The sequence below is a fragment of the Sceloporus occidentalis genome, unplaced genomic scaffold, assembly GCF_023333645.1.
Source record: "Sceloporus occidentalis isolate IW3139 unplaced genomic scaffold, rSceOcc1.0.p SCAF_1, whole genome shotgun sequence".
Classification (NCBI taxonomy): Eukaryota; Metazoa; Chordata; class Lepidosauria; order Squamata; family Phrynosomatidae; genus Sceloporus; species Sceloporus occidentalis.
In genome coordinates this window covers 23,521,340-23,541,382 of record NW_028316981.1, presented here as the reverse complement: position 1 = coordinate 23,541,382, position 20,043 = coordinate 23,521,340, and the positions used below count along the sequence as shown (strand labels likewise).

The 20,043-nt window shown below is 41.6% G+C and overlaps 1 protein-coding gene across 6 annotated transcripts in view; it reads left to right on the top strand.

Annotated features, from left to right (window-relative positions):
* The window catches only part of LOC149321201 (gamma-aminobutyric acid type B receptor subunit 1-like), a 204,411-nt gene that overhangs the window by 162,326 nt on the left and 22,042 nt on the right, over positions 1-20,043 (top strand). For all 6 annotated transcript variants that reach the window (XM_089516581.1, XM_089516590.1, XM_089516554.1 and 3 more), the window contains 7 exons: positions 5,769-5,834; positions 6,487-6,678; positions 8,530-8,772; positions 10,193-10,256; positions 12,306-12,383; positions 14,097-14,247; positions 15,234-15,366. In XM_089516581.1, coding sequence (XP_089372707.1) covers positions 5,769-5,834; positions 6,487-6,678; positions 8,530-8,772; positions 10,193-10,256; positions 12,306-12,383; positions 14,097-14,247; positions 15,234-15,366 — 927 coding nt within the window. The remainder of the gene's footprint in view (positions 1-5,768; positions 5,835-6,486; positions 6,679-8,529; positions 8,773-10,192; positions 10,257-12,305; positions 12,384-14,096; positions 14,248-15,233; positions 15,367-20,043) is intronic.

Here is a 20,043-nt window from a genome sequence, read left to right as displayed (position 1 = left end):
AGTCAGCTTCGACTTATGATGATCTATGAGTAAAAGACCCTCCAAAAATCCTGGTTTTCAACAGCCCTGCTAAGGTCTTGCTAAGGGCTGTGGTTTCCTTGATTGAAAGAATCCATCTGTAATATGGTCTTCCTCTTTTCCTATTGCTTCCCATTCTACTAAGCATGATCATCTTTTCCAATGAGTCACATCATGTTATGAAATGTCCAAAGTATGACAGCCTCATTAGCCATCTTGGCCTCTAGTGAAATACAAGCTTGATTTACTCTTGGACTGATTCATCTTTTTCTCAGTCAATGGTATCTGTAGAACTCTCCTCCTCTATTATATTTCAAATGTGTTGATTTTCTTCTTGTCTCCATCCTTGCCATAGTTGATGTTCTTGGGAGGGAGTTTAAAGCCTTCTTGGCTACAGAAGTTCACAGTTCAAAGCAGTTTTTGAGTTAGACAGCAAAGTCTGTCTTTGCCTTTGTGGCAGAAAATGCAGGGATGGAATCCAGAGGTCAAACTTTCTGCTAACTTCAGACTAGAAAATTCATATGAAAACTTGGCATATATTTTCATAGGAAACCTGTCTGTGATAGTGATGTGAAGGTATAACCTCCTTTGCAGAGAAAGAGTCATGGAAGTGAGGGTTGAGACAGTTCTAATTTGTGCTTATCCTAGCCAACAGATGTCCAGTATCTGGAGCAGAAAAAAATGGATAATTCTACACATGCAAAGGCTAGGCAGGCTGATAAACATAGCAGTATGCAGTTTGTTCCCTTAGAAATGGATGTGAGGTGGGCTATTCATTTAGAGCAGGGTTAGGCACCCCATGTTGTTGGGCTGCAGTTCCCATCATTCCCCCACTTTTGGCTGCCCTGGGGAGAGGTGATGGATGCTGAAGTTACCATATGAAGGAACACACATTGCCCAACCCAGATTTTGGAAACTTTGGAGACTTATATTTAACTGCTATAACTTAAGCTGTTACAATCTTGATGGCTAAGTTCAGAATTTAGTCTTTTAAGGATATGTCAGTGAAGTGTTGCTGAGGGGGGTACTGCAAGTCTTTGATGCAAAGTAAGGTGCTTGGGTCTATTTATTGACCTGTGTAATAATGCTTGGTAAGGTAGAAGTCAATAGGAAAAGAGGAAGACTGCATTACAGATGGATGGACTTAATCAAGGAAACCTGAGTCTGTTGAACCTGAGTCTGCGGAACCTGAGCAGGATGGTTCCTGTCTTGGAGGTCTCTCATTCATACGTTTGCCATAAGTCAAAGTCAGCTTGACAGCAGTTAACAATAACAAATGTCTATGTACATGTCGGTTTCTACGTAGTCCACTTCTCCAAATATGTACAGACCTATAGCTCCTTAACGAACTATTTGCATAAAAAGGGCTTCTCACACAGAAGGAGAAGAAGGGTTGTACCACTGACCCTCCCCTGATATTATCATCATCATCATTTTATATAGTACCATCAGTGTACATGATGCTTCACAAGCGAAACATCAAAAGACATCCAGCCCTATCAGTGCTGCAGCCTATGTATCTATATATCTATATATGCACATACAGAGAGAAAGGAGGGGGGGAGGAAGGAGCAACACAACTATAAAAGCAATACAGTACAATTCTAAAATGAATTATGCGGACAGAAATACACAAGCAAATGCAATAAAATACAAATCAACTTACCACTGAACCTGAATGTTTGCATAAGGAGGCCTATGTATATAGTCTTCCTTGCAACCCAAAAGTGCAGTGGTACAAGGTGTGTGAAATCCTACATACAAGGCGTCCTCTCTGGAGAGTTCCACATGCAGTGTTTTAATACTGGGCCAGGGAGCCATATGACGTTGGGAGCGATGCTAGCAATGCTGCCACACAATATGTGTAAGGCACATATTACTACTGTACTACTACTACTACTACTTATTATTATTATTATTATTATTATTATACATATTACAAATTAACACAAGAGAACCAGCATTGTGTAGTGGATTCAAATCCCCACTCAGCCATGGAAACTCACTGGATAACCTTAGGCAAGCCACACTCTCTCAGGCTCAAAGGGAGGCAAAGGCAAACCCCATCTGAGCTGCTCTTGTCCCTGACTACCCATGCTCATGTCTTGAGATTTGAATCAGAGCCCCATTTGTTTGCTTGCCTTAGTCAGTTGGATTCATGGAGACTGTGGGCAGGGCTTTTTCAGTATGGCCCCTAACCAGTTCAACTCTCTTCCATGGGATGAGTAGCTGGCTCTTTCATTCCTTGAGTATTTCCAGATGGGTGGCTCCTATACCACTGACACTCAAAAGGTATTGTGCACCTGATCTGACCACCATCCCCAACCTTTCTTTATTGATTATTTTATGGTGAGGAATAAAAGACAGAATAAGTGGTAGGAAAACACAGGAAGGGCTTCAAATTGAAAATGCCATCCTCTGTACCTCCTGTAAATTTCTTTGAATAAGGCAGTCAGATTGTATAGCAAACGATTTGCCTGGAAGCACCCCTGCAGTTCAGAAAGGCTTTGAAGGCCTATCTGTTGCAAGTGATTTGTGTGATTTCATTGGACACGCTGCTCGTTTTATTTGCTGTGGCTTGTGAAAATGGTTTCATGCTGCTGGAGCCATATTTTAACGTATTATTTATCTTTGGACTGTGTGGATTCTAAAGGCTGAATAGAATCATATTATTGCCATTCTGTGTTTTCTATTGTTATCTGTTGTCTTGAATGGGCTTTGTCTGGAAAGGTGGCCTATAAAGATGTAAGGATAGCAAACGGATGGACATGTGTCCACAGTTACATGTGCCTAGGGTAGCTTTCTTAATGAGGGATCATCCATTTCCCTACTGCTGCCAGTCTAAACAATGTGCACCCCCCAAACCCACATGGACCTTGGGACTCCTAGATCCTGGCCCATGAAGTCCTCCAGGAGCCGCCCCCCCCCCCCCCAAGCCTCAAGAGTAAAAATGTTTTTTTTTTTAACAAACAGACTGATTTTAGGCTATTTTTTGTCTGTAAACAACCTAAATTGTGTCCAAACCACTGTGGTTTGCTTCACCTTACCTTCCAAAGCCCCCTTAACCTCCCCATAGTCCAAAATAAATCTTTAAAAATTGTCCCAAAATCAGCCAAAATGGTGACTGGAAGTGACTTTGCATCACTTGGGCCATATGAAGTTCTCTGCACAGTTGCCAATCCCTGTTCTAGAAAAAGGAGTGAAGCTACAAGCAGCACTGGATAGACAGTCCAATTTCAGTACCTACCTAGTCTTTCCTGTCTAGTCATTCTAGCCAGGAAAGATCTGCAGGAGCTTCCACAACACACCTGCTTCAAGCCAAGCCTCTGCGGAAGAAAGAGGCAGCCACACTGAAATACAGGGTCTGGCTTGTTCTGGTGGCAGCTGCTCTCCCCTGAACTGGCAGATGGGAAGACCCCCATCCTCTTGACAGCTTCTGCTATGGGAAGAATTGACGCCATCCGAATGAATGAGCCAGATACTGCTTTCAGCATTAGGAGCAGCAAGCACTTAGCCTCTTTTCTTTCTCCTTTTTTCAGAGTAGGCCAGGGTTACGAGTGTCCGTCAGCATTCTCCTTCATGTCTAAGTGGCCTCCTTCATTCCTGGGGGAGAAAAATAAGAGCTTTATGGTGGGAATTCCCTAAGGGTAGTGCAAACACTTGCCTCTCTTTCTAGGCACTGCCCCACGGATTCCCCTTGGATCCAGACCCTATGGGGCCAGCACACACAGGCATTATGTTCCTCTCCCCAAAGAGGGAGGGATGTAGAGACGGGCATTTTGCCTGCTAATAATCTCAACATCAGATAACCAGGCACAGTATGGTCTATTAATCATTAATGAAACAACATTAGGGATTCATCAGCACTAGCTCTGCAAGAAAAAGCACAGCAAAACATTTCTCTCCCTCTGTTTGTGTCACTGAGCACTTGCCTTCATCAAACATGCAGAATTTGCAGCTAGATTCTTCTGACTATGCTATATGCCAATCTGATTAGTAGCAGGTTCCGGACAAATCAAAGAAAGTACTACTTTGCACAATATATTATTGATCTAGGGCAGGGGTAGGCAACCTTTTTGAGCCGGGGGCCGGGTTGCTGTCCCTCAGGCGACTGGGGGGCCGAAGCCGGGGGTGGAGCTTCAACCCTCCAGGGCGGGGCCATGTGCCGGGGGTGGAGCTTCCACCCTCCAGGGGCCAGGCCTCCCCATCTTTGCTGGCCCCTGACGGGGCCCCAGGCCCCGTCAGAGACCGGCAAAAAAGCTGGTGGGGGCCGCCAGTGCTGGAGGGCCCCCTGGAGGGCCCCAGTGACGGCACCGGGCCTCCCAGAGGCCCCCTGCTGCCGTCGGAGCCCTCCTGGAGGGCCCCAGTAACGGCAAAGGGCCCCCCAGAGGCCCCCTGCCGCCCTCGGAGCCCTCCTGGAGGGCCCCAGAGATGGCAGCGGGCCTCCTAGAGGCCCGCCGCTGCGGCCGCCCATCACAGCTTTTCGCCGCTCTGGGCGCCGCCATTTTGGGCGGCAAAATGGCGGCAAAGTCTCGCGCGACCTCCCCGCCATTTTGGGTGAAAAAATGGCGGTGCCCATAGCCCCAGAGGCCGCTATGGGCGCCGCCATTTTTTCGCCCAAAATGGCGGCGAAGTCTCGCGCGACCTCGCCGCTGTTTTGCCGCCCAAAATGGCGGCGCCCAGAGCGGTGAAAAACTGTGACGGGCGGCCGCGGCTGCGGCGGCGGTGGCAACAGAAGCCAGGGGCCAGGCGGCAGGCCTCAGCAGGCCACATCCGGCCCGCAGGCCGGAGGTTGCCGAACCCTGATCTAAGGCAAGTATGATGGCTGGGGAAGTTGTAGTCAAAGACATCTGGAAGGCACAAAGTTAGAGAAAGCTTGTCATATGAGGACTAGTGTTACCCGAATTAGATTTATTCCTTGGTAAGAGGATGGCAATGGCAAAACCCCTCTGAAGAAACTTTTCAAGAGGAAAAACCTGTGATAGGTTTGCCTTAAGGTCGCCTTAAGTTAGAAATGACTTGAAGGCACACAACAGCAAAGCTAAATAAAAACCTATGCCCAAAGACCTGTGATACTGTTGGACATCTCTCAAGGCTGACATCTCTGCATAGGGCACTCTGGTAATGCTAAAATTCCTTCCAAAGAAATATTTTAGTGTTTTGGGTTAGACAAGCAACCATTTAAATTCTGCATTTGGAGTTGTGGGTGGTACTGCATTTTTGATCATACAGTTTAAGCCTACAGGTGTATGCATTTGGGAATGTGTGGGAGAGAAAACAGATTTTTCTCCATCTACTTTTCCTGGGACTAGGAAGAGAGAGAATGTATATGTGTTTGCTGTACAGATAGATGTCTGTGCCTGATTAAACAGAAGTCTATGGACTTTGTTTTTCAGTAATACTTTTCAATAGTAATAGTAATGTACATAAATATGAGTTCAGGACCTTCACAGCTTGAAAATGTTTCCTTTTTGCCAAAGGAACTGCCGACTGCCAAAGTCCCCTAGCCAACAAGGTTATTGGTCATGCAGGTCAAAGGATTCTGGGAGCTATAGTAAAAAAAAAAAAAAAAATCTGTCCCAAATGCTAATACAGGTGTGTGTATATATATATTGATGTACATTGCATGAAAATGTGTTAGCGAAGGTGAAATAAACTACATGCTCTTCCAACTGTGTGTAAGATTTTATGGTGCTTGTCTCTGTAGGGATGTCTTCTGGTCATCTGATTTCACTTTTCCCCCCTTACAGCGGCAGGATGCTCGCATCATTGTTGGGCTCTTTTATGAGACGGAGGCACGGAAAGTCTTCTGTGAAGTGAGTACTCAGAGGCAATGTTTTCCTTTGGGAATACCAGCGGCTCAAGATACCATCATGATGTTTCTTTAATTCTGCCCCTTTAGTGGTCCTTATAGATAAGAAGAAGCCACTGTAATATCATTTTGAGAGTGTTGGAATGGGACTTGGAAGAGGATGAAGATCTAGGAGCTTCAGGGAGGCTTTGGGTCCAGAATTTCACTCACTCTTGTTCTAATGAAAGCAGCTTTGGGGGTGATAATCAATAACCAAACATTTGTTCATGTTACAGACCATTTCAGTCAGAGAAGTAATGGAGGTAGCAGGCACTGTTGCTCCAATAACACTAATGAAATGAATGGAAGTTAACTAAACAGAGTAGCTAGGAGATTATACATAAACTGGATCCTTGAATGATGCAACAGACTAGAAAATACTAATAAGACTGAGGGGATGGCAAGAGTTGTACCTCCAAGATCTTGCAGGAGCAGATGCAGTCTCCAGACCTCTAAATTGCCCACCTAGTGGTCAAAGGATGAGAGGCTAGAAATTGTAGACTTGTAGCTGGATAAAAGACCAGTCTAAGGATAAATGGGCAGATACTCAAGCTGTGTGCATTGCTCTGATTACTTATTGGTAAACCTCTTTTCCGCTTTTGTGGCACTTGGGATAGGTCTACAAGGAGCGTTTATTTGGGAAGAAGTATGTCTGGTTCCTAATTGGCTGGTATGCTGACAATTGGTTCCGAATCAAGGATGCAAATATTAACTGCACAGAGGAGGAGATGAGAGAGGCAGTGGAAGGGCACTTCACCACCGAGATCGTCATGCTGAACCCGGAGAACACACGCAGCATTTCCAATATGGTGAGGAAGAGTTACGATGGGCAAGAGATAATATATCTCTGAGTATTTAGTTCTTAAAATGAAAGCTTTTCAAGACTTGTAAACTTGTTTACAGTGACACCACTGGCTGGGAATTCTTCACATCACAAATTGTTTTCATTTGCTTAAGGGTAAAGGAAATTTACTCAGCATGTGTTCAAAGACACTTGTCACATGCTCCCAAGCTTGGGTTGGGCTGCTAACAGGTATGCAAGGTCCAGTTTGAGCTGAGAGGTGATATTTTTAAAAAAGAATAATTAAACATTTATTCTTATTTCAGATCATTCAAAATATGCAAATAAATTTAACCTGATAAAAAGAACTTCCCCAACATTCAAAATTAGCAAAAATACAGTTTAACAAACATACCCATTTTAAAGAAGATGCAACTATAATGCATTGCTGCCCATTTTGAAAAGACAATTCATTATATCTACTGATACTTTAATATAATTAAAAGTATTTTTAGAAATTTAATATGGACCTTAGAGAAGGCATTTATTTCATTAATAAAAACTGACTCATGTTTTAAAAAGCAGCTCTCATTTGGAAAGACTTAATTGGCCTTTTCTGGTAACTGGCAAAAAGGAACCTTGGTATACTAAAGCAATAGCAAACGCAATAGCATTTGCATTTCTATACCACTTAAAATCTGCAAGTCAATTGCCCCCAACAAGCTAGGTACTGATTTTACCACCCTATGAAAGGATAGAAGCCTGAGTCCACCTTGGAGCCCTGTGGGTGTTGAACTCACAAGCTCGTGGCTGTAATACTGGCATTTAACCATTGCGCCACCAGGGCTCCCTAGTGGTTGAGTCCAATTTAAGAGGTTCTTGCAGTTTCTCAAGAAACAATATTTTGTAACTGTATTGTTGGATCTAATGGTAGCTAAATATCCATTGTATATAATTCAAAATTAGCTACACTTGGTAAAAATTACCACCTTTATTACATGGTTATTTTTACCTGTGAAAAGGTTCATGCTTCAAATTGTTTTGTACCTGCCTACAAAATCCTGCTTGGTGCAGTGTTCGAGTGCCTGCGGCATCTTTGCTGAAAGTCAGTGTGGTGTAGTGATTTGAATGTTGGATTGTGATTCTGGAGACCACGGTTCACTGGTCTCTGCATTTTCTTGGCAAGATTTGTTCAGAAGAGGTTTGCCATTGCCTCTGAAGCTGAGAGAGAGTGATTTGCCAAGGTCACCCAATGAGTTTCATGGTTGGGCAGTAAATCAAACCCTGCTCTCCAGAGTTGTAGTCCAGTGCTCAAACCACTACCCCCTGCGTTAAAACAGTCTGAAATGCAAAAAAAATTAAAAAACATTAAATACAATTCACTTTAAAAATTGATTTAGAACAATTAAATTCACAATAAAATCTGTTTTGAGAAAAGTGCAAGAAACACATTTTCTATCAGGCTTTGAACATTTTGGTATATAAATATTTTAATTAATAATATTTAAAATATTCAGGCTTAAGTGAAAATAGAGACACCCACACACATTTTGTAAACAACAAAGACTGCACTTCTGAAGGAATTTTATATTGCTGCTCTTTCTCCCATTTTAAAAATTTCAACATCGGTTCCTTTGCATTCTGTTATGTAACAAACACAACGAATCTCAAGGACAGTCTTATTCTCTGAACTGTACTGTAAAGTTTTCATGTCCTTTTGTTTGTCTCTTACGAATGTTACCTTGACTCTTTAAAAAATGCAATAAAATAAAATTCTGATTTGTAAAAACAGTGATGAAAGGGAATAACTTCTCTACCAATCTTACCAGTAATTTATGTATAGTGAAGGTAATTTTAACCTCTCTCATGCTGCCTTCAGACATCACAAGAGTTCATTGATAAGCTGACAAAACGTGTAGAAAAATCTCCAGAAGAAACAGGTGGTTTCCAGGAGGCCCCACTGGCTTATGATGCCATCTGGGCACTGGCTCTTGCACTTAACAAGACCTCAACTGAACTGGTGAAAAAGGGACTGCGCCTTGAAGACTTCAATTACAATAACCGGACTATTACAGATGAGATCTACCGGGCACTCAACTCTTCAGCTTTTGAAGGCATCTCGGTGAGTGGCTCTCTACATCTAATCTCCTGAGCGCACGAGTTGGATGGATACAGAATGCCCATAGTCTACAGCAGGTCTGTTAATAATCTGTTCTATAGAGCCTAGAGCTGCACAATATACATAATCATAAGGTTGCAAAATATGCCTATTTTTGCTTAAAGTGGATGAATTTGCATTCCCATTCCAAGCCTACTTTTGTAATTTTGCAGGCAATTTCAAATGGGCTTTCAAGAAGAACTGCTGAAGCAGGAAAAAAGAAATTGATTGTGTCTTCCTGCATGGCAGGAGGTTGGACTGGATGGCCCTTGTGGTTTCTTCCAACGCTATGATTCTATGAAGTGGTTATCAAATACTGTACTAGCACAGAGTATATGGAGAAGAACAAACAATGAGAGATCCAGGCTGAGTACAAAAACCCAGCTTCTTCTGCCTGTGATTCTGGGTGCATCTACACTGTTTCACAACACTTTAAGTGTCATAGCTCCATCCTATAGAATCCTGCACCAGCACTCTTTGGCAGAGAAGGCTAAGAAAATAGCAATAGCATTTACATTTCTATACCACTTCATAGTAAAGTCAGCATTTTCTAAGCGGTTTACAATGTGTAAGCCAATTGCCCCCAACAAGCTGGGTAATCATTTTACTGACCTACGAAAGGATGGAAGCCAGAGCCCTAGGATCAAACTCACAACATTGTGGCTGCAATACTGGCATTTAACCACTGTGCCACCAGGGCTCCAGAGAAGGCTAAAGACCTTGTAGAACTACAAATCCCAGGATTCCATAGGCTGGAGAGAAGTGTTAAATGGCATTGTTTCTACAGTGGAGACAGCAATAGCAAGTACATTTCTATACTGCTTATCAGTGCATTTAAGCACTCATAAGTGGTTTAAAATGTGTAAACTAATTGCCCCCAACAAGCTGGATACTCATTTTAGAAACCTCAGAAAAATACAAGCTTGAATCGAGTCTCCCTAAGCTGCTTTGACTCCCAGCGTGGAAGAAAGGCAGGGATATAAATAAAGTGATGGATGATGTATGGATGTGAATACAGGAGTTTTTGACTGAGGGTTCCTGTATATGTTCAGACTTGCCTTCATAACACTGATGGCTATATCCTTGAACTACTGGCTTTTGTTTTGGGGTATTTCTTAAAAGGAAAGGTGAGATTTTCACAGTCCTTGTGTCTACCCCAGAACAGAGACTCAGGCTCAAAATGTGTTCATTATTGCAGTCTCTCAAGGGCAGGAAATGCTACTAGAGTAGATTATATCTGTAGAGGATTCAGTCAGATTGACCACAACCTTCTCACTTCTGATCTATTACCAGAAGGGGACAGTGGAGGTCCAAGACTTAGTGCCTACCAGTGTAGATAAATTTTGTTGCTCCTGTATTAATACACTCTCCCTTTTCTCCTCAGGGCCATGTAGTTTTTGATGCCAGTGGCTCTCGTATGGCCTGGACACTCATTGAGCAACTTCAGGGTGAGCAAGAGTCACTGTTTTGTTGAATGTGCCAGCATAGTTTGTTTGAAGTTGTTTGTTCATTTGTTTTCCCCTTTCTGCCCCCATTTTGCTGCTATTCTTGCTATTCACTTTAGCACAGGGTGGTTCATATTGTGCATGGCACTCTGTAGTGCTGTGATTGGATTGATGCTGTTTTATTCTTTGAGACTATGGTGTGCCCTAACCATGCTGTACCATTTATAGCATTATAACAGGTAGAACACATTTATATGTGCTCCCACTCCCATAAGAACCCAGAGGCCTTGTAACCCCTGAAGAAAGAAAATAATGTTCCAGGAAGTGTGATTCACTTTGAAACCAGAATGAACAGCCCACATGTGCCTTGTTGGAATTGGTGGAGTAAAAAATAATTGGCCAGTTCTGGTTTCAGTAGGACATTTCCCCAGGACCCTAAAAAAATTACCTGTTCCTGATGTATAGTTATTCTTAACCCCCTCCCTATAACCATTACTGCAGGCCAAATTTATTATTGTTGAACTTGTTGAATATCAAAATCAGGATCATCCATGCTACAGTATTTCCAATTTTCATGTATGGTTGCAAAAGCTGACAGTGAAGAAAAGTGACAGGAAGAAATTTGGTTCATTTGAAATGTCTTGCTGGAGGAGAATCTAAAAGACAAATACATGGGTCTAAGAGCATATCAAACCTGACTGCCAAAATAATAAGTGAAGTCCTTTTTGTGAATTGAAGTCCTTTTTGTTTGAATACATCATAAAATGATACATTTTGGAAAGACAACAGTTGGTACCGTGGAAGGCAGTACAGTTTGAGTCTCCCTTGTTCAGAATTCTGAAATCCAAAATACTCCAAAATCCTAAATTATCTACATGTGTGGCTGGGACAATGGCATCTTTGCTCTCTAATGGTTCAATGTGCACAAACTTTGTTTTGTGCACAAAATTATTCAATATACTGTGTATAAAATTATCTTTAGGCTATGTGTCTAAGATGTATACCAAACATAAAAGCATGTTTAGACTGGGATCCCATCTCCAAGATATCTCATTATGCATATGCAAATATTCCAAAATCCAAAAAACTCTGAAATCCAAAACACTTCTGATCCCAGATAAGGGAGAGTCAACTCTGCACACTGAAGCATCAGCAGGATTGTTAATGAAAGGGGCTTATAGGGGTCTCATTAATAGGTTTGCCATAAGTTGAAGCTGACTTGATGGCACTTAACAACGATTGCCATGCTATACATGGGATTATTGTAAGGCATGGAAGATACTCATTTCCATCCTCCCTGTAATGTCAGCATCACCTACAAACCACAGCCCTGAGTTTACAGGACTTCAGGACTGTTAAGAACTGAGGGTTCTTGGAAGTCTCTCATTTATAGTTTTGCTATAAATCAAAGCCAATGTGACAACAAATAACTGCAACAAGAAAATAGACAAGTGGGCAACTTCAGTCTTGCACAGTCTTTATTTTTTAAACTAGAACCCTAAGATCTAATACCTAGGGCTGGTTAAAAAAAAGATACACTTAGAATTAAAGAATTATTTCACAGAAAATGGTTATGAGCACCTTAGGTGAGTGCAGCTTATAGTCCTTCCGCAACAAAATCAAGCACTGTTTTCTCCAAGCTACCTTAATTTCAACAATATAGTGTTGGGTAGGGATGAGAATACTGTTCCACAGATTCTGCATCCAAAGATTCAACCATCCACAGCTTGAAAATATTTTAAAAAATAAATTCCAAAAAGCAAACTTAAATTTTGCCATTTTATATAAGGCACACCATTTTACTATGCCATCATATATGATGGAACTTGGGCATCTACAGGTTTTGGGGTTCTGGAATCAAATTCCAGTGGTTACCAAAGGCCCACTGTGCTTTTGTTTCTGCCATTGTTAAATAATTGGGAGTTGATATTCGGAGATTTGCCAGAACATCCAGAACCAGCTTTACCCACTATTGTTCCAATAATTCATTCCATCTCCCCACACAATCCATTCTTTGAATCCACTGTCTGAAATGACTTTCTCTATCAACAGAGGGCATCTATAAGAAGATTGGGTATTATGACAGCACCAAGGATAACCTCTCCTGGTATGGCAATGAAAAATGGATCGGTAAGAGACTGACGGGGCTCCTGTTGAGGGGAAAATATGCAAATTAGAATCCATTTGTTACAACTCATAATGAATCTAGACTGTTTGTCAGTACAAGAAGTAGCAATAGTAGCACTTGCTCATCTCATAAATCATGAAGGGCTTATTGATCCAATAATGTGAATTTTACTTTTAATGTGAAGGGTCCTGGGATCTGGTCCAGGCAAGGCCTCTTTTTTTTTTTTTTTTTTTTTTTTTTTTTTTTTTTTTTGAGGGGAAGTGCCCTGCAGCAGGTCCAGGGGGGCAGCAAAATCGACCCATGAACTCAGAGCTTTCCTATCCCTGATCTTCAGTTGGTGGTTGAAGACATACTAATTGGTTGGTGACAGAGGAAGTCCTTTGTCACCCAGTGCATAGCATAATTGTTGAATTCACTGTCATAGGATATAATATTGGCTTCTGATCTGGATGGTTTTTAAAAGGGATTGGACAAATTCACTGAGAGTCAGCCTTTCAGTGACCATTAGTCAAGTGGGCTGTATATCACATGTAGTATCAGAAGCAGTAGTGTATACTTCTGTATGTCACTTGCTGGGAAACACAAGGCAGAAAATGGAGTTGCACTCATATCCTGCTGGAAGACTTCCCATAGGTAACTGATTGGATGTTGTGTGCAGAAAATGTTGAACTATGGTCTGATCCAGCCTGGTTCTTATTTGGACAGTGGCTTACCTGTGAAATTATATTATCAAAGCAATCAATAGAATGTTTCTTAGTGATATTGAGAGGAACAGAGTACAAAGAAAGCAAAGGGTTAGTAAAGGATGCCACACATAAAGAATGTTAGAGATCTGCTTCAGTTTTGTGTGTGAAGTTTCCATTCTTGATATGGCAAAAAGGCCACTCGTTTGTAGGTATGGTGGTTGAAAGTTATATGAATATAATAGCTCCACTGTTGTATGGCAAGAGCAGAACAGCAACCCCATTCACCTTGGAAAATATTTGAGGCATGTATTAGATTAGAATAAGAATAAAATCAATTAATTTGAATTCTATTGCTGGAAAAGAGTGCTAAGAATACTTTGGACAGCCAAAAAGACAAACAAATGGATCCTTGAACAGATCAAGTCTGAAGTCTCCATGGAAGCCAAGAAGATCAAACTGAGGCTATCGTGCCTCAGCCACATCATGAGAAAGCTTGGCTCCTTTGAAAAGACAGTAAAGCTAGGGAAGGTGGAGGGAAGTAGAAAGAGAGGAAGATTGTGTATTAGATGATTGCACTCTATTAAGGAGATCATGGATATGAATTTGCAGGATCCTAAGGAGAACAGTGGAGAACAGAGGGGCTCGGAATTGTCTTATCCATAGAGTCACCATGAGTTGAGGTTGACTTGAGGAGTGTTAACAACAAAAACAAATTAGATCAAGAAGGAATGGTAAACCACAAAAGTGTTGAACTATTCAGGTTGATGGCCACACAAAAAAATTGCCTTAAATCCCATCTTGGGAGCGAAGCAGGATATAAATCTAGTAAACAAATAAACCATATATGTGGTGGCCTCAGTGGCTCAAAGTGGACATCATAGATCCTATAAGTCTTGAGCCTTATAGGATGACAGAGGGAGCAGGTAAAGAAAAGTTATAAATGTAATATTTCCAGTCTAACTGGTAGAAAAGAATATGTGGTAAATAGCCTGCCATCATTTTTTCTCTCAATCCCCCCATATCTTGCAGGGGGTTCCCCACCAGCTGACTACACCAAGATCATCACTACCTTCCGGTACCTCTCCCAGAAGCTCTACATTTCCGTTTCGGTGCTATCCAGCATAGGTATTTTATTGGCCATCATCTGTCTGGCCTTCAACATCTACAATGGGCATGTCAGGTAGGTGATGCTCAGAGGGCTGTAGCTGAGTGGCAGATATATGGTTTACATGCAAGAAGGTCTCACGTTCATTTTCTGATATCTCTTGGTTGGGTTGGGAATGTTTTTGATTGGAAATCCAGTATAGCCGGTGCCAGTCAGTCTAAAAATGGTGTGGGATACTTATCCTGCTTCCCACCTGCCCCCTTGTCTACTATAATGCTAACTTCTAGCACCTATCATCCTACCCAGAAGATTATGAACTTATTTATTTATTTACCCATTTATTGTGGGACCTCAAGGTGGCTCACAGATAAAATTGGTCTAAAACTTATCAATACAATTACATTTTATTTAATAAAAACAATGTAAAATTACTTCAAAAAATACAAATGTTAAAAATATAAACACAGCACACACCCCAATAAGAAGCCTCCCTGAGAGTGATTACATATTAAAAGCCTGCTTGAACAAAAATGTCTTTGCCTGCCAGTGAAAGGAAAGCAGGAAGAGGGTCAGCTTAGCCTCCCATGGAAGGGAGTTCCAGAGAAGGCTCTCTCTCCTTTCCTCACCAAATGAGTCTGTGATGGTGATAGGACCAAGAGAAAGCCATGCCTTGATGATTTTAAAGCTCTGGCAGGTTCGTATGGAGTACAACAGCCTGAATCCCCACATCCACAGCAGCTAACATGGCCAGTGGCCCTGCTGGCTGGAAGTTTCTAGGGGCTGTCATCCAAGAAAGTAACCTTTCCAGGCTCTGTGAAAGAGCTGGACTAGCCTTCTCTGTTTACTTCACTGACTGCATGAGAGCAGCTTTTCTTCTTCATCTTGACCTCACCATAGCACTTGAACTACAGGATGGGTTTTAGACAGGAGACCTCATTCTTTTGTACCCAGTGGCTTAGGAATAGATGACAGCTTGGTCTGGACCTTTTGAGATACAACTCCCCCCTGCCAACTTCCCACATCACCTTGGTGAATCTCTGATACCTTTCATCCTTTCACAGATACATCCAGAACTCACAGCCATACCTCAACAATATGACAGCTGTGGGTTGCGCCCTGGCACAGGCGTCTGTCTTCCCACTTGGGCTAGATGGTCTTCACATCAGCAAGGAGCTCTTCCCTTTTGTTTGCCAGGTACATATGGAGGGGGGCCGTCTGGAACAAGCCATTTGGCAAATTTGGGATTGGATACAGACTTAATTTTTTCTGGTTTTCTACTTTTCCTCTGGGACAGATTATTTTCAAGCAGAGACAGGAAACCTCCCTTTTGGGGATGCTCTAGATCAGGATTTTTCTTGCACCAAACAAGAAAACAAGTTGGACCAGGGAGCTTACAAAGACCCCTCCAGCTCTATGCTTCAATGGCAGAAGTGAGAAGAAAGCTAAAATTTGGATATTGATTGGGTGCCTTTTTCTTGGGGGAGAAAAAGACTGTATGCTTCTTACAGATAAATTATACAAGAGTTAAAAAACAGCAAGAATATATAATATAAAGCAGCATTTTCCCACCCTGCCAAGAATAAACCGAGATGAGGTCCAATAAAGTGAAGCTGACTCTTGATAAGATGGAGCTTCTGTGGATTATTGGTTCTTGGGTCTAGGAATTGGGTGAACTACTTAACCTGGATGGAGTAGCACTTTCCCTGCAGGAACATATATATAGCATGGGAGTACTCTTAGATCCATCTTTGGCACTGGAAACCCAAGTAGACTTCGTGGTTCAATATGCTTGGGGCCAGCTCAGACTGGACAAACAAGGATGGCCTATCCACAGCAGTCCATGTAATGGAACCACCCAACTAGACTACTGTAATGTGCTCTATATGGTACTGCCCTTGAAGATGGCTGCTGTCACACTGCAGAATTAATGCCGTTCAACACCGCTTTAACTTTCATGGCTCCATTCCATTTAATCCTGGTATTTGTAGTTTGTTGTGGCACTAGAGCTCTGTGACAGCTGGCTAAATATTTCTCATAAGTACAAATCCCAGAATAACATGAGCCCTGGTGACGCAGTGGTTAAATGCTGGTACTGCAGCCACAAGGTTGTGAGTTTGATCCCAGGGCTCCAAGGTTGACTCAACCTTCCATCCTTTTGTAGGTTGGTAAAATGAGTACCCAGCTTGTTGGGAGCAATTGGCTTACAGGTTGTAAACTGCTTAGAGAGTGCTGAATTCACTGTTAAGCGGTATAGAAATGTAAATGCTATTGCTATTGCTACCATGACACTGAGCCATAGCAGTCAAAGCTGTGTCAAAAGTGCATTAGTTCTGCAGTGTGTCAGGAGCCGATGGTTCAGAATCCAAAGCTGGTGCAAAATGTGCAAATGTGCAAAAAATAAAAATAAAAAAGCTGCACTGTTGACAGGAGCATTATATGAAACACATATAACATTGATTTAAAAGGAATGGCACTGGTTGCCATATGCTTCCAGTCTGATTTCAAGATGTGGTAATGACATTTAAAGCCCTAAAAAACTTGTGGCCCCAGTACTTGAAGGAGTGTCTCTTTTATACACATCTGCCCAGTGTTTAAGGTCTGCTGGAGGGACCCTCCTCTGTTTCCCATTAGTCAGTCTGAGGACATGGGATAGAGGCTTCTCTGTTGTGGTGTCCAGTTATGGAACACCCTCCCCCTTGGAGGCCTGATCAATGCCAGTATTTCTGCTGCTTGGTGCCAAGTAAAAACATAGTTGTTCCTGAAAGCTTTGGGGGTTTTACAAAAAGCCTCTTAGGCATATTGTTTTAATTCATTTTAAACTATTTTAATCTGTCTTTTGATTCAGTTGATTATTTAATATGTTTCTAGCCTTTTAGAATTATTTTAATTATTCACACTATTTTAAATTTATTAGATTGGTTTTATCATTCCCCACCCTGAGGTCTTTGAATAAAGAACAAGATATAAATATTTTAATAAATGTTAAATAAATGCATTAATCAGTTAATCTATATTTAAAGATTGGTCAGTCACATCCTATCAAATGCCTGGGAGCAGAGAAGTGTCTTAACCCAGCCCCAAAAAGATGATCATGTCAGGGCCAGTTATGCTGTTCCAGGGCTTCCCTCATTGCACTGTGTGAGACTCTGGATGCTTGCCCCAAAGTCCTCTCCTGATGGACTGTGCATTGTTGTTCCTAAGCAAAAAATTGTGCTACCTAAAGAGAGAGGATCTGGTTTTTTCTCACTGAGGTCTTTTACTCTGACTTGTGCTGCATCTACACTGTAGAAATAATGCAATTTGACACCGCTTTTAGTACTGAAGCTCCATCCCATGGAATCCTGGGACTTGTCATTTTAAATGGTGTTTCACCTTCTCTGCCAAAGAGTGGAAGTGTTTCACACAACTGCAATTCCCAGGATTCTGTAGGATGGAGCCATGGCAGTTAAAGTGTTGTCAAACTGCATTATTACACCTTGAAGGGTGCTTTGACAGGGGAGGAATAAAAATCCAATCTAAGCTCAAACTCTACTCCTTACTGTTTACAGTGGAATACATTATAGTCACTTTCCTTGTCATTTCACAGCTTTTTCAAAGTACAGTATGAGGGTATTTATTATTTCACACAATCAAGACTCTTAACTTCTGATAAGAGAGTCATTGTGGGGTAGTGGTTTGAGTGTTGGACTAGGACACTAGGAGACAATGGTTTGAATCCCCACTTGGTCATGGAAACCTCCTGGATGATCATGGGCAAGTCACAGCCTCAGAGGAAGACAAGAGCAACCCCTCTTAAAACAATTTGTGGCAAGAAAAATCAGTGATATGTTTGCCTTGGGATTGCCATAAATCCCAAATGATTTGAAGGCACACAACAACATAGGAGATTATCGCACGAAGCTTCACTCCCAATTTAGTTGTGGCTTTTTAACAAACAAAACAGCAACGCTTCTTTTCGCATAACCATGTAATTGCAGCTTGATAACAGGTCAACAATGAATTTTATCACACACTGTTTTGTTCAGCCATTGCATTCAGAATTCACTCATCAGCTATCTGAAATTTAATTCACTTACATATGCGTGGTTTTGCTTAATGGGAAATCAGTCCGGCATTCCATTTTCCTCATGGGAAAAAAGTTTCTCCCAGTGAGGTAAATTAATTTTTTAAATAAAGATTATTTTTTTACTTTCCTAGATGGTTTGGATATTTTTTGCATCATGGAAATGTATTTTGGTTGCTCATTAACGTTATGCGATTACGGCTTTTAAAGAAACAAACAAACAAACAAAAAAGAAGGCTTAGGAAAGGCTGCTGCTTTCGAGAAATGAGCCAGATACTTCTCTTTTCAGCAGTACAACGGCTATGAATGTTCAGGGACAGGGAGAGAGAGATCATCAGTCTCCAAATTACCCTGCAAGGATTTATCACACACATCCACAATAATGGGTTAACTGTGTGAGGGACAGGCTATTCACAGGATTTTCCCATTCATTAAAAGTTGTGGCAGAAGCACAAATATGCTACAGGGCAGCTACTGCCCAGCCATGAGACGGTGCAGTAGGACCCTACCATTAGAGTGAACATCCCACTTCTGTCCCTCTATCAAAGAGCAGTGTGATAATCTCCTTAAATTACCTATGTGATACTGATAAATATTGTATTTTACCAGTGATCACAAGTAGATGGCAGTCTTAAAGCTACTGTTAGAGAGTTGTTAGTGGCTAGCTAACAGCCGTATCCCAGCTGATAATGCAGAGACCATGATACAAGTTAGTTCTGATTTTCACTCCACTGCAACATGCTGTAGCGGGCATAATAATACTAAAATATATTGAAGAGTTGTTGTGTGCTTTCCTGTCAATCTCACCATGACTCCAACCTATAACAGAGAGATAACCAGATTAGGGGTTGTCATATGGCACTCTCTTTCTGACCCTAAGCCTGCAGTATTAACAGCAGACTGTGCTGCGTGCTTTCTGCCACATCACTTCCAACCTCTGATTTTCTATCAGAATAAATAGTGTTCATTTATAGTAGCAGAGCTATTTTTAAATGCTTAATTTTTTAAAAATCATATGAAATAATTCTAGAGTTAGATAAAAAAATCCAGAACTCCTCTCTTTTATTGTTTGTTTGGGGTGTGGACATTTCTATGGTCAACTCTAACCTGCACACCAGAAAGATATTTTGAAATTATTTCCTCCATAGTGGGATAGGAAACATTTAAAGCACTAGCTGTTTTGCACTGCAGCTACCATAATATGGGCTGTGCTGAAGGTTGCACACTGAAATAGTTAGAAGGCGAAAAAATCCCCATTCTTGTTCCTTTTGAATCCTATAATCATCTATTTAGATAATGGTGTGCATCACTCTGCTTTATTTTTATATCTCTCTGGTATTGGGGCCAGATGAAAGGAAACTCTGTTCTGCAGATTCTGAATTGTGGAGAATTTCTAAAGATCATATACTGGCCAATGCCTGTCATCAAGATGGGCGAAGAATGAAAATTGAAATGCAGGAAACAAAGGATCAGAACTGGGAGGTCAGGGATGGTGGGAAGGAAACTGGATTTTTGGAATAAAGTAGCTATTATGGCAGCAGAATGGAGGAGTAGTGAAAGTGTAGAATTAAACTGTACCACACAGTTTTCCCTTGCCCACTGCACTCAGTCCCGGGTGATTTTGCCCAAGGTGGAAGAAAACAATTTCTGGGGTTAAAATATGTGGCAAGAGCACACCTTCTCCCTCTTGCTTATCTATTCTGTATTTAATCCCACCTCTCACCAAACACCCCTATGTTCTATATAATGCTGGAAGCAACTTGACTTTTAGTATACAGGTATAATCTCCCTTATCTGAAATGCTAGGG